Source organism: Pteropus vampyrus, unplaced genomic scaffold (assembly GCF_000151845.1).
Source record: "Pteropus vampyrus isolate Shadow unplaced genomic scaffold, Pvam_2.0 Scaffold135, whole genome shotgun sequence".
NCBI lineage: Eukaryota > Metazoa > Chordata > Mammalia > Chiroptera > Pteropodidae > Pteropus > Pteropus vampyrus.
This window is the reverse complement of record NW_011888916.1, coordinates 5,554,412-5,567,163: the sequence shown is the minus strand read 5'-3', so window position 1 is coordinate 5,567,163 and position 12,752 is coordinate 5,554,412. Positions and strand designations below refer to the sequence as shown.

The 12,752-nt window shown below is 41.4% G+C and overlaps 1 protein-coding gene across 2 annotated transcripts in view; it reads left to right on the top strand.

Moving 5' to 3' along the window:
• Positions 1-11,271, top strand: part of FAF1 (Fas associated factor 1) — a 377,081-nt gene extending 365,810 nt beyond the window's left edge. The window contains exon 19 of one of the 2 annotated variants that reach the window (XM_011367679.2): positions 10,640-11,271. In XM_011367679.2, coding sequence (XP_011365981.1) covers positions 10,640-10,723 — 84 coding nt within the window. In that variant the 3' untranslated portion in view covers positions 10,724-11,271. The remainder of the gene's footprint in view (positions 1-10,639) is intronic. The other variant, XM_023535057.1, reaches the window with a different exon arrangement.
• The last annotated feature ends 1,481 nt before the right edge of the window (positions 11,272-12,752 follow it).

Sequence of the window (12,752 nt, the reverse complement as noted above, 5' to 3'; positions counted from 1 at the left end):
CCTTTTTCAAATTACTGCACACATTGAAAATGTTTGCGTGCCTCATTGGGATAACCATACTAGGTTGCTCAGAGTCAGAGACATCCCAGCCTTGATGATTCTGGCTGCTCCCAGGGATGAGGAGGCCAGCATCTTGCCACATTCATGAATCCTCATTCATGAATTTGCCTGTATCATGTGTTACACTATCAGGTACAGTGAGCTTGCAAACCACTCTGTAAAGAAGGACTTCCTTTTATTTACTTCAGACCGTGTTTTCCAGAGCCCAAGAGGGACTAATCTTGGGCACTGGCGTCCCAGAATGAGGAGGCATGCCTATTCTCACTTTTTTTATACTTTTAGTATTTTTTTTTTATGCTTTTTATGTTCACTCGCAGACTTGGATCTTTTCTTGTTTCTAGACTAAAGAGGCTTTTCCCTTTCTGCCCCCACCTCACCCCTCTTGATAGAAGCCCCTCTATTCCCTCTGGGCCTTCCCCACTAACTTTGTTGTTTAATAGTATAGTGACCAACGCCACCATCAAGGACACCAGTGCAACAAGAAGGTCACATCTGTGTGTGCTGTCTAGGATCTCCCTGACAATGTGCCACTTTAGAGTTGGTGTCCCCATTGAACTAGTCATCTAAAGGCACAAGCTGGGATTGAAGAATCCAGATTTGCTCTCAGATCTGCCATGAATGCTCAGTAAGCTTGGATAAATTCTTTTCACTCACTGGGCTTTTCTGTCTACATCTGTTACAGAGATGATCTCTAAAGACCCTTCCAGCTCTAACAGTCACTAGGTCTGTGATAATTGAGGAGAAGTTGAATGAAATATGCCCAAATGCCTGAGGTTATATACTCTGTTGTGGGGTTACATGAAGGGGACAGTCCTTTCCAGCAAGAGATTTAATAGTCCAGAGTGTGACTACAGTACTAAAATTGTCTGCTGTCGTAATAAAGAACACAGACTTTGGAGCCAGACCTAGTTTTAAATCCTTGCTCGTTCACTTCCTGCCTGTGCAATCTTAGACAAATTATATAATCTCTCTGAGCTTCTATTCCTCATTTTTAAAGTGGAGGTAATAGTTGCTCCCTCATAGAGTTGTGTAGTGCTTATAAAGTACTTAGAACAGTTAGCACCTAGTAAGCTCCCAATGAATGTTAACCGTTGTTATCATTATTGTAATGCGATAAAACAAAGAACAGATAGGACAGCCTACAAGATACAATTTCTATACCTCTGTCACCTTAGTCTTTTCTCCCTTTGTTCTTCCTTTAACTTTTCATTCTCTCTTCTTCCTATCTTAAAAAAAAATCAAGGAAATAAAATGTCTTGTAAGCATCCTGTTTTTGCAGCCGGAGAAGCCCACCCAGCCTCAGTCTCTGGAACCCCAGTTGTTCTACCACAGTTTAATAATGGAGCATCTGTCACTGTTCCCTGGAAACCGTCATCCCAGTGCCACTTCTTTCCTGTGATTCAATGAAACATTGATCCAGAAACTACACAGGAAGCTAGAAATAAGTCAGAGTAGTCCCATAGTGGACCCTTTCACAATGGAAGTTCATTTTGAGTTCCATCACTACTTGCAGCAAATGTAAAGGAAAAGTTTTTAGGAGCTACAACTGGCGTTGTTGTAGATGATGGTGACGATGATGATGGAAATGATTAGTAATCCCTTATGTTTGCAATAGGCTTTACAGTTACAAAAGCCTTTTCACACCCCGATCAGCACATGACCAGAAGATGAGCTCTTAAATTCTCCCTCTGATAGTTTGAGGGTATAACTGCCCTCTTTAGGGATTCCCAACTCATCAAAAGGTGTTTAAAGAAAATGGGCAATTAGCAATTAGTACCAAGGTGACAGTAACAAAAGATAGCCTGTGGGGAACAACAAAGCCCAGACCACAACAGGGGCTTGAGCCAGGACACAGTACACAGTGTCTGCATTCTTTATGCTCAAGGGAAAGCCAGCTAGTCACATTAACTGTCCCTTGTCTAGAAGTAGGAGCAAAAGTTAAGAGGCAACGGAGGGCAATGCATCAGATACAGACTGCAAGCCCACAAACCTGGGCGCAAATTCTGCCCTGTCTTTCCTAACTGTGTAATCTTGGGCAAGCCCTCTAATTATTTTTCATCTCAGAAGTACTTATCTCATAGGAATGTTGTGACCACTTAGTTAGATAATATATAGAACAACTAGTATAGTATCAGACACATATAAAATGCCAAATAAATGATAACTTTTTGGTAGTGATGACATTAATAATTATTTTTTAAACTTGTAATATTTAATATGTGTATTTTTCTAATGGAGTACTAACAAAAGAACAACTAATCTTTTTGCTATGAGTAACCTTACTCATAGCAAAAAGATTAGTTGTTCTTCCAAGTTCATAGTAAATGCTTATTTTGAACAAAAGCAAAAGCAAATATATTCAGCTTTACTATAATCTGGGAATTTACATATGCAGCCTTTGTGCTGCCTCACAATTTGAGCTTTGGTGTTCTCATCTGTAAAAATCAGGATAAATTAGCACAATCTCTTAGGATAGCTCTGAAGTTTACGTAATGTATAGGGAAGTGCTTTGAAAGCTATAAAATAATAGTCATTATTATGTGCACTTTCTTCAAAAGGAAGTTTGTTAGCACATTTATTTGGTGTTCAAATAACTTGGGTTTAAAGAAGCATTTCTTTAAGCTTTGTTGTAGCTTTACATTATGGATGAGAAATGTATTTTATAATTGATTTATGGGTGACTTTCTCATCTTCTAATCAAGGCCAAATGGACTTTGAAAAAAAAGAGCTATGACCCTTGTATCAAGTTACCTCAAATCATAATTGTTAAGCACTTCCTTAGTGCTATGGGGGTATTTGAGGTTTTAAGGGCCATTAAATAACTTTTCACTTAACCAGTTCAAGGCTAATTGGAAGACATAAGACCAATTAAAAGATAGACATAGGACTCAGGTGGGAATAAAAATATCACCTTTGTTAATGAAAAGTTTATCAGAGATTGAGATTTGGGAACTGCAGTCAAGGGTCTTGCCGATGTATTCTTTGCCCTAACTTAGAGACTTGCCCACCCAGTCCTTGGCACAGCTGGACACTGCAGGCCCCTTGTATGTTGTAACAGGAGAACAGGTTGGCTCCAGATTCTTTTCCCACACTCACCAAACAGATAGGTCTCTTCTCACCCTTTTTGAGAGAGAGAGCATCCAAGAGTCCTTCCATGTGGAAACATGAGTGTGAAATAAATGCTTCACGGGTTATAAATTTTACCTTATTGAATACTCACAGCAATTCTGGATGGCAAAATTCAATTTTATAAATAAAGGAACAACGAACCAGAAAGTTAAGTACCATCCATGGTCATCAGATAGCTAGGAGATTATAGCAGTGGGAATCCAACCTGAGGCTCCTTCCCTACATCCTACTTTGACCATTCCAACCATTGGGGAGCTCATACTATACAGGTGACATTTACCGGACATAAAAAGGCATCAAATCATGATAGCTTCCATGTGTCAGGCTCTGTGATGACTATTTTAACCCCTACAACAACACTTTCTCACCCAATAGAGAAGGAAACTGGAGCTCTAAGCATCTTACTGATGTGACTAAGAATTGGATTTGAATCCAAGTGTTTTCTGTTTCCAAACCCAACTGCAGCCCTACTGACTTTATTGAATCCCTAACTCCCACACTTTTTTAAATGCAAAGATTAAAGCTCAGAGAAGAAAAGCAACTTGTCCAAAGTTGTACTACTAAAGCCAGAACTAGAGCCTATACATTCTGGCCCTTTACATCCTGACAACACTAAATAGTGTACAGCCTTGGCCATCAGTACAGAGGAGCATGGAGGAGGGAGAGCTTGCTGAGGGCTGACAGGTAAAGGAGGATTTGCAGAAGGAGATGGTCCATAACTGAAGGGGTAGATTTCCGTATACTTGGAGAAGTTTATTGTGTGTCTGATGTAGAGGATGGGACCTGGTTGTCTTTTACATGGCAGGGGAAAGGGGGTATGGATGAGATTCTCGTGTTTGCTCTCTGCATGGGCTACAAGAAGGCTTATAAATTTCCTGCCAGTGTGGCAAAGGGTTGCTCCTGTGAGTCAGGTTATGCGGGGCTCCCTCTGCTCACAATACTGCCAGTATACAGTCTGAAAAGTAGTTGTGTTGGTCACCAGAAGGGAATAGGCAAATACCAGAGAAAATGTGAGAACAGAGCTTTTCTCCTTTTGAAGATCCTAGAACTTTCTGAGATGCAAATTTTACTCTAAAAGTAAGAATTCATTTTGGGAAACCGTTACGAGTTGATTGCTTCCCAATTTCTCACACTGAACCTGAAGGCTGTAACTCATGCAGTGAGAGAGAACCCTATTAGGCCACTTGTGGGAAGTGGGGGAGTTAGAATAGAAGTGATGAGGAAACAAGTCAGAGGGCTTGGTTTTGGTTTTGCTTGTGCCAGTTATGCTGTGTGATCGTAGGCAAACCAAATTTCTGGGTCTCATTTCCTCACCTACAGAGGGGGCCTGATTCCCAAGGCATGATTTCCAGGTACTACTGCAGTGTATTTCCACCATAAGCTGTTAAAATACATTGAGAATCTAAAAAAATCCAACCTAGTGTGTTTTTTTAAAGAGTATTTTTTCAGAGCAAAATTGAGCCAAAAGTACAGAGAGTTAGTTTTCATATAACCCCTGTCCCCATACATGCATAACCTCCCCCATTATCAATATCCCTCACCAAAAGGGTACAGTTATTATGGTCAATGAACTTATATTGACATTATAATCATATTTACATTAGGGTTCACTCTTGATGCTGTACATTCTATGAGTTTGGACAAATGTATAATGATGTATATCTATCATTATTGGTAGATATACCCAAACCTCTGGCAACTAGTGATTTTTTTGCTGTCTCTATAGTTTTGCCTATTCTAGAATGTCAAATAGTTGGAATCAAATAGTATGTAGCTTTTCAGATTGGCTTTCTTCACTTAGTAGTATGCATTTAAGATGTCTCCGTGTCTTTTTATGGCTTGATAACTCATTGTTTGTTAGCACTGAATAATATTCCATTATCTGGATGTATCACAGTTTATATATCCATTCACCTACTGAAGGACACCTTGGTTGCTTTCAAGATTGGCAATTATTTATAAAGGTACTATAAACATCTGTGTTTAGGTTTTTGTGTGAACATAAATTTTCAACTCCTTTGGGTAAATACCAAGGAGTGTGATTATTGGATTGTCTGGTAAGAATATGGTTTATTTTGTAAGAAACCACCAAACGGTCTTCCAAAGTGGCTATGCCATTTTTCATTCTCACCAGCAATTAATGAGACTTCCTGTTGCTCCAGGCTTCACCAGCATTTGGTGTTGTCATTGTTCTGATTCTGGCCATTCTAATAAGTGTGTAGTGGTATCTTAGTTTTAATTTGCATTTCCCCAATGGCATACGATATGGAGCATGTCTTCACATGTTTATTTGCCATCTGTATATCGTCTTTGGTGAGGGGTCTGTTAAGGTCTTTGGCCCATTTTTTAATTGGGTTGTTTTTTTATTGTTGAGTTTTAAGAGTTCTTTGTATGTTTTGGATAACAGTTCTTTATCAGATGTGTCTTTTGCAAATATTTTTCCACAGTCTGTGGCTTTTCTTCTCATTCTCTTGACAGTGTCTTTTGCAGAGCAGACGTTTTTAATTTTAATGAAGTTCAGCTTATCAATTATTTCTTTCATAGATTGTGCCTTTGGGATTGTATCTGAAAAGTCATTGTACCTTATAAAGGTCATTTAGATTTTCCACTGTGTTCTAGGAATTTTGTAATTTTGTGTTTTACATTTAAGTCTGTGATCCATTTTGAGTTTATTCTTGTGAAGGGTATAATGTCTGCATCTAGATTCATTCATTTGCAGGCAGATATTCAGTCGTTTCAGCATCATTTGTTGAACCTAGCATTTTTTTCTAACTGAAAATATTAGATCCAGACTTTTCTTTATTCAACTGCAAAATAAAAGCATTGCCTTAGCAAAATTAAATAAAATAAAAAGGATTGATAATAATACCTACCCTAAATGATTGTGAGTTAATGTTTGTGTAAATATCTTGCAAAGTATAAAATATAATGCATATATCGCTGCTGCTGTTATCTTTAGTATTACTCAGCTCCTGCCCTCAGGTAGTTCCCAGTCAAATAGTATTATGTTTATGTTCAGGTATTTTTTTTAAAAAGAAGAAGTGAGAAGCAGAGTGGTATGGCTAGAAAGAATCTCAAAAGCCAGAAACTCTGGGGCAGAGTACTGCCTCTGTATCTTACCAGCTATGTGACTTGGGCCAAGTCACTTGATCTCTCTGAGCCTCAGATTACCCAACTGTGAAATGAAGGGGTTGGACTTTTTGGCATTATTAATTTAGTGAGAAAATACATCCAAGTTTCCTAAGTATAATGAATAAAATGTCAAGATGATTGGCTTTCCTTTTCTAACATAGACAGTCAGGCCATACTTCTTATCTGAGAATACCTCCCCTCCCCGAAGGAGTCCCAAAGGGTGAGTTTCTCTGTTGATTTAGAAAGTCAATAATTCAGTAAAGTCCCAAGTAAATGGCAGAACACAAGCTCAGATTGGGTTTTTGTATTCGTATTTTATAAACATTTCAAGAGTTTTTTCCTGACCCCCCGACCTTTTGCCATTCTTAAAGTGAAGATCTTATATCGGAAGTTTCGTCAGAAACAACCTCAGGGTCATCTCATCCACCTTCTTTTTCTGTATGGATCTGACTCTCAGCAACATATCTGGCAGAATAGTCTCGTGACTAAAGCGTGTGGTTTCCAAAGCTGGATTGACTAGAGTTATATTCTGGCTCTGACCTTAATAGCTTTGAGACCTCGGGCAGATTACTTAATCTGCTTCATGGCTCAGTTTCCTCATCTGTAAAGTGGGAATAATTATGCCTACCTCAGATAACCTACCTCAGAGGGTTATTATGAAAATTAAATTATTTTAAAAATGTAAAGTGCTTGGAATATGCCTGGTGTAAAGTAAATGTTCAATAAATGTTAGCCATTATTATTATTATTATTATCATCACCATCTTCTTCAAACAAGCCTCTATTTGGATGCTTCTAGGAACACTAGAGAGTACTCTCACATCTACTCTCACTACCTCTTTTTCTCCAAAGTAGTCTGTTCGCATGTTGGCCAGAAGCATTCTGGTTGTCTTGAGCTTTGGAGTCAGCAGACTTGAGTTTGAAACCTTAGTCTATCTGCAACCTTGGGCAAGATGGTATCTTCAACTGCAGAGTGGCAAATAATACTTATTTCATTTGGAGTTTTGAGGACTAGTTAATGCACTTAACATGGTTCCAGCAACATGGTAGGCATTTAATAAATGATAGTTGTTGCTATGATATAATGACGATGAAGAACAAGAAGAAAATAAAGAATAGGAGGTGGGGGGAGGTAAAAGAAAAAGAAGCAATAGTAGCCACACCAGCAGGTGCTTCTCTGTTAAAAAGTTCTGGCCAGCTGAGTTCTGCTGCTTTGTGATTTTACCTCACCAATCCCAGCTCTACACACTGGAGCTGTACAGAACATCTGTTCTGTCCACTTGTCAGTCCTTCACATATTCAAAGAGGACTGACACAGCCCCTCCCGGTCCCTATAGCTGCACCACTACCACTTCTCAGTGCCCTCTCTCCAGGAAGACAGCTCCCACTTTTTAGCGGTTTCTCAGAGAACATGATTTTTAGGCTCCTCCCTACCAGGAGGTTCCTCCTGACATGCTCCATGTCCTTCCTGAATGGGGCCCAGGGCACTGTAGGGTGGTTTCACTGTATGGCCACTGTCTTGCTGGGCAGACACATGGTATCCTACATCCCCTTAGGTTCCCTACAGTTTCTTTGTCCACGTCAGGCAATTGAGAATAGAAACAGAACAATTTAATTGTTCACTTTGAAATTCCCGTCTGAAATGACCTTTAGAGAAAAAAAAAATTGCTTACTATCTGAGGCACCAGAGGGAACAGCCCCAACATAGACATGTTTGCTGAGAAACAGTCCATTGATGGCACAGCCCCACTGAAGCTACAGAAGAGGAGTATCTAGATATTAAGAGAAAAAGGAACACTTCTGCTGGGCATTGAGATAGAAATAAGAAAGGCAGCCTGGTGCAGACCTGGACTCCAGGAGGCTTTAGGGCTAGACCTCCAACTTTGAGGTTAAACAGACCAGGGCGCCTACCCAAGGCAGCATTCCAGCCAGTAATGGCTACCACCAACCGAGCACTTACTAGCTCGGACCCAGAGGCTTCACCCACGTTATTTCATTTAACCATCACCACAATCTATAAAGGAGAAACTGTGATTATTCCCATCCTACAGGTGGGAAGACTGAGGCTCTCTGGTTGTATAATATCTTCAAAGTCATATAGGTAATGACAGAGCTGGGATTTGAATCAAAGGTTGCATCACTCTTTTTAACCATTACACTGTATAGCGAGACCCTTACTACCTATGTGGCCCTAAATAAGTGGTAGTTACTTTGAGCCTCAATTTTGTCATCTCCATCTACCCTCATAGTTGTTCTAAGGATTGAAAGGAATAATATATTTAAAGTGCCTGGCATATAACAGATGTTCAAGAAATTTTAGTTTCTTCCTCCTCATGTCCCAGCTCTCCCACTTAAAGTAACAGGGGAAATCACTTAACTTTTGTTGGACAGTTTTCTCGTGTAGAAGCTGGGCGTGTTTTCTGAACTTCTAACCTTGTATGCTGACAATTCAGGCAGGGTTCAATTTGGGCCTGAGGTTCCAGCCTCTCAGCCTCTTTTGCTTCCTATCGTATCTTTACGCCAGTATATACAGCTCTGGCACTATTATGATTATGGTTTCTCCCAGCAAACATATTTACAAACCACAAATAACAAAGTAGAAGATGCCGGAAGAGCTCTGGCATGTTAATTAAGAACAATAGCGGAAGCAGCTGGGCAGAAAATGCCAATGAGTCAGAAGCAGAGGCAACATAGCTCTGTTTGTTGACAGAAGCCAACGCAGTGTTGTACGTTAATTGGGGAAGTGGGTAAACATTTGCCAGCAGCTTGCCCCCCAGTGCATTGGAAGACAGACAGCAGGCTGGGCCCTCCCCACCGCCTTGCCTGCCCATCTGCCCAGAGCCCAAGAGATACCAGTAGAGCAGCTTTCTCTGGGTTCCTCATAAGTGGAGAGGATTCTGCAGGCAGATATGTCTCCTTAATGACCCTCCTGGGCATACCAAGTTTCCATCTGGATACAGTGGAAGATAGTGTTCCTCCTTTAGCTCACCAGCCTGCCTGTGACACGCGGCTCCCCAAGGGCCTCTTCCAGGTCAGCTAGAAGACAGCAGCGCCATCTCATTAGGTGTGGCTTGAGTTGAGCAGAGAATGAGATTGCCTACCTCAGGTGCTGCAGTCTGTGCCCAAGGGCCGAGAGCTCCTGTATCTGACAGAGCACACTGATCAGTCTCCCATCACACACACTCAAAGCTACCCCCATTTATCTGCATGTTCATCCACCCTTACAGTTGCTCACACACACACACAGCAGCCATCATTGAGTACCTGCTCTGTGCTAGACACTGTGCTAATTATATGTTTTTCTCATTTAATCCTCACATCAGTCCTACAAGATTGACACTAACTCCAAAGCTGCAAAGCTAATAGCCAGCACAGCTGTGATTTAAACCAAAATTTCTCTGGTCCCAAAGCCCACTGTTCTTTCCACTAAACCAGTATTTCCCAATGTTTTTAAATTCATGATACTTTTTGTTAAACAGGAAATTTTGTTTCTTTCAACTCTTGGATTCAGAAAACACCAACATCGTGTCCCTACCCCCGGCCTAAGAGGTCATAAACCTAATTTAGGATCCCTGTATGATTAGCATATTCCAACTGAGCCAAGAAGATTTTGTCCAGCTTTATTCTCTGTAGTTCATATTATAAAATAATGTTTTTTTATTTCTAAAACATGAGGTCATGCCATGACAATGACTCATTTTTTCAAAGTAAATATTCACGACCCTCTCCCAACAAGGAGATTGTGATGTGCCTCCCTAGGGAGTCTCCCCTCGGCAAAAGAGATACTCACCTTTGGGCATGGTGGAGTGGGAGTTCTACAGTTTATCACAGATAGGTTTAACAGGAAGGTGAGCCCCAAAGGCTTAGTTCTTACCCCATCAAGCAAAAAGGCCTTCCCTGCTCTCAGGAGGTAACCAAGTAGCAGTCCCCAGGAATGCCAGTCAGTTGTTTAATCTTCACCCTTTCCTAAGGGCCTCCTGTTCTGTTGGCCAAGCTGAGCTGTACAAGAGGCAAGGAACCTCCTCCTGCCCAAGAAGAGGTCTCGTCTCCTGAACCTATGTCCAAGGTCAAATGCTAGTTCTTCCACTTAACTATGAGACTCGACCTCTCTGAGATCCCTGGTTTCCTCCCTTATAAAATGGGAATAACAACACCTACATGACAAGGTTATTCTGAGGATCAAATAAGGTAACAGCTGGGAAAACTCTCCTGCCAGTGTATGGTAGGCTCAAAATCAGTGTACATGGAGAGGGTCTGATTGTCATGTGGTGACAGTGCTTCTTCCAGTCTTTTGAATATATGCTTTCTCTCTTTTTAGATAACCCAGCTGGACCCAAATAAATCCTTATTGGAGGTAAAGTTGTTCCCTCAAGAAACCCTTTTCCTTGAAGCAAAAGAGTAAACACGGCCCAGCGGTGGAACCAGCCATTCCTTGACAAGCCAGAGGCCTGCATCAGGAGAAGGGCTCTTTGCCAACACACCTACACGCTCGTCTCACTCAATTCAATGTCACACTTCTGCCTCTTGCAAGATTGCTGGGGAAAAACAAGTAATAATAAACATAGCTACTTAAAATGTCCCATCCACGAGTATATGTTCCCAACCCTTATTATAGAGAATTACAACTCTGCCACCCACCCTTATCCCTTCACCTAGCCCTCCTTCAATGACTAATGCACTGTTAAGTGTGAGTGATCACGAAATAGGACTTTTACCTCTCCAGTGCCCATCTTCTCCCCTACAATGTCTAGGATAGTTTTCTGTCTGTCCTAAGACACCAGGATGCTGTGTATTTGATATGTCACATTGAGCCAGGGCTCATATACCTCTGCCTTTTTATTTTCATAACTGGATTTCTACTTTGTCACCTAATTTTAAGAGGCAGGAGGAAAAAAAGTCAAATGGGACTTCTTGGCATGGAGATTAAACGTCGTAGGAGGAAAAAAAGCATATCATTTTTGTTGGTACTTTCTTACCTCTTTTACTAAGATGTAAGGTTGTGTTTGAGGACTGCATTTGACATATATGCAAGCTATTTAGTTACTGCTGCTGCCTTGGGTCTCCAGGTTCCATCTAGGACAGGGGTCCCCAACCCTGGGCCATGGACCGGTACCGTGGCCTGTTAGGAGCCAAGCCTCACAGCAGGAGGTGAGCGGTGGACAAGCAAAGCTTCATCTGTATTTGCAGCCGCTCCCCAGCACTAACATCACCGCCTCAGCTTCACCTAGATCAACAGGCATTAGGTTCTCATAGGAGCACTGGTCCCTGGTGCCAAAAAGGTTGGGGACCGCTGCTCTAGGAGGTATTTGCTGTTCCACTGCAGCATGAGAAACTGTTTAAATGCACTATGTAAATGCTGAGATAGTGTGAAGAGGACCAGAACCAGGACTTCAGTATCCGGCCTGGCTGCAGGAAGCTGCTGTTAGGTTTACATTTGGGCAGTTGGAACCTCATGGGTACTAGTTCCCAGGCTGCTGGTCCTTCAGTGTACACTGAACACAATTCTCTCCTGCTTTTCTCTCCCTCTTATTCACTAATTTGGACCTTGTTACTTGGTGTTTTAAACCCCTTGTCTATGGCCAAAATCTGATCAGCTGCCCCTTGACCTCTGAGCCCAGCTGTGATAAGGAATTTGCTCCACTGTTTCATCCTTTTAATGTTTTAATATTAGATATTGGACTTCCATCTCAAATGAAAGGGATCTCATTCTGAAAATTCTCATTTCATATATTTAAGAGAGCAAACGTGGGGACTCAGCTCAGAAGACATGTGTCGCCTGAACCCACACGTAATAATTTTGAGATGATTAGTAAATGTGGATTTTTGTTAATCTATGGATTTAGAGTTCGGAGTTTAGTTCATGGAAGCACTATTTATACCTTCACTGACAATGATTTCAGTCTTAGAATGTTTCTCCATATCTATTTTTGTTTCATCTATTGTCCCTATCCTAGGGGTTGAGATCCTGATTCAACATTTTGTACTTGTCCAAAAGAGAGTCTAAGTGCTGGGTTTTTTTCCCTCGGCCCAAATCAGGGGGTTCTCAGAAGACTAATTGAAGCCTGAGATATGCCTGGTCATTTTCCCTCTGCCCAGAAGTAGGTGTTGGCCAGGAAAATTCCATCTGTGTCTTTTCTCTGATACTCCAACCAGGGATCTCCCCTGAACACTCTCTTAGAAGAAACTAATCCTGTGTCTGCCTAGTTGCAGGCCTTCTCTGGCCCCAGAGGTCTCTCCAGGGAGACTGGGAGGAAGAGACCCACTGCAGGGGAGTTCAACCTGAGGACTTCCTCCCCAGCCCCACTCCTACCTTCTTAACCTAGTGACCCCACAACACAGTCATTTCCAATGCTGTAGATGCACTAGGGCACCAGCTCTTCTTTTTCCAGGTAGACCTTGTTCTGTAGCTGCCATAGAGAAGCTACAGCCCT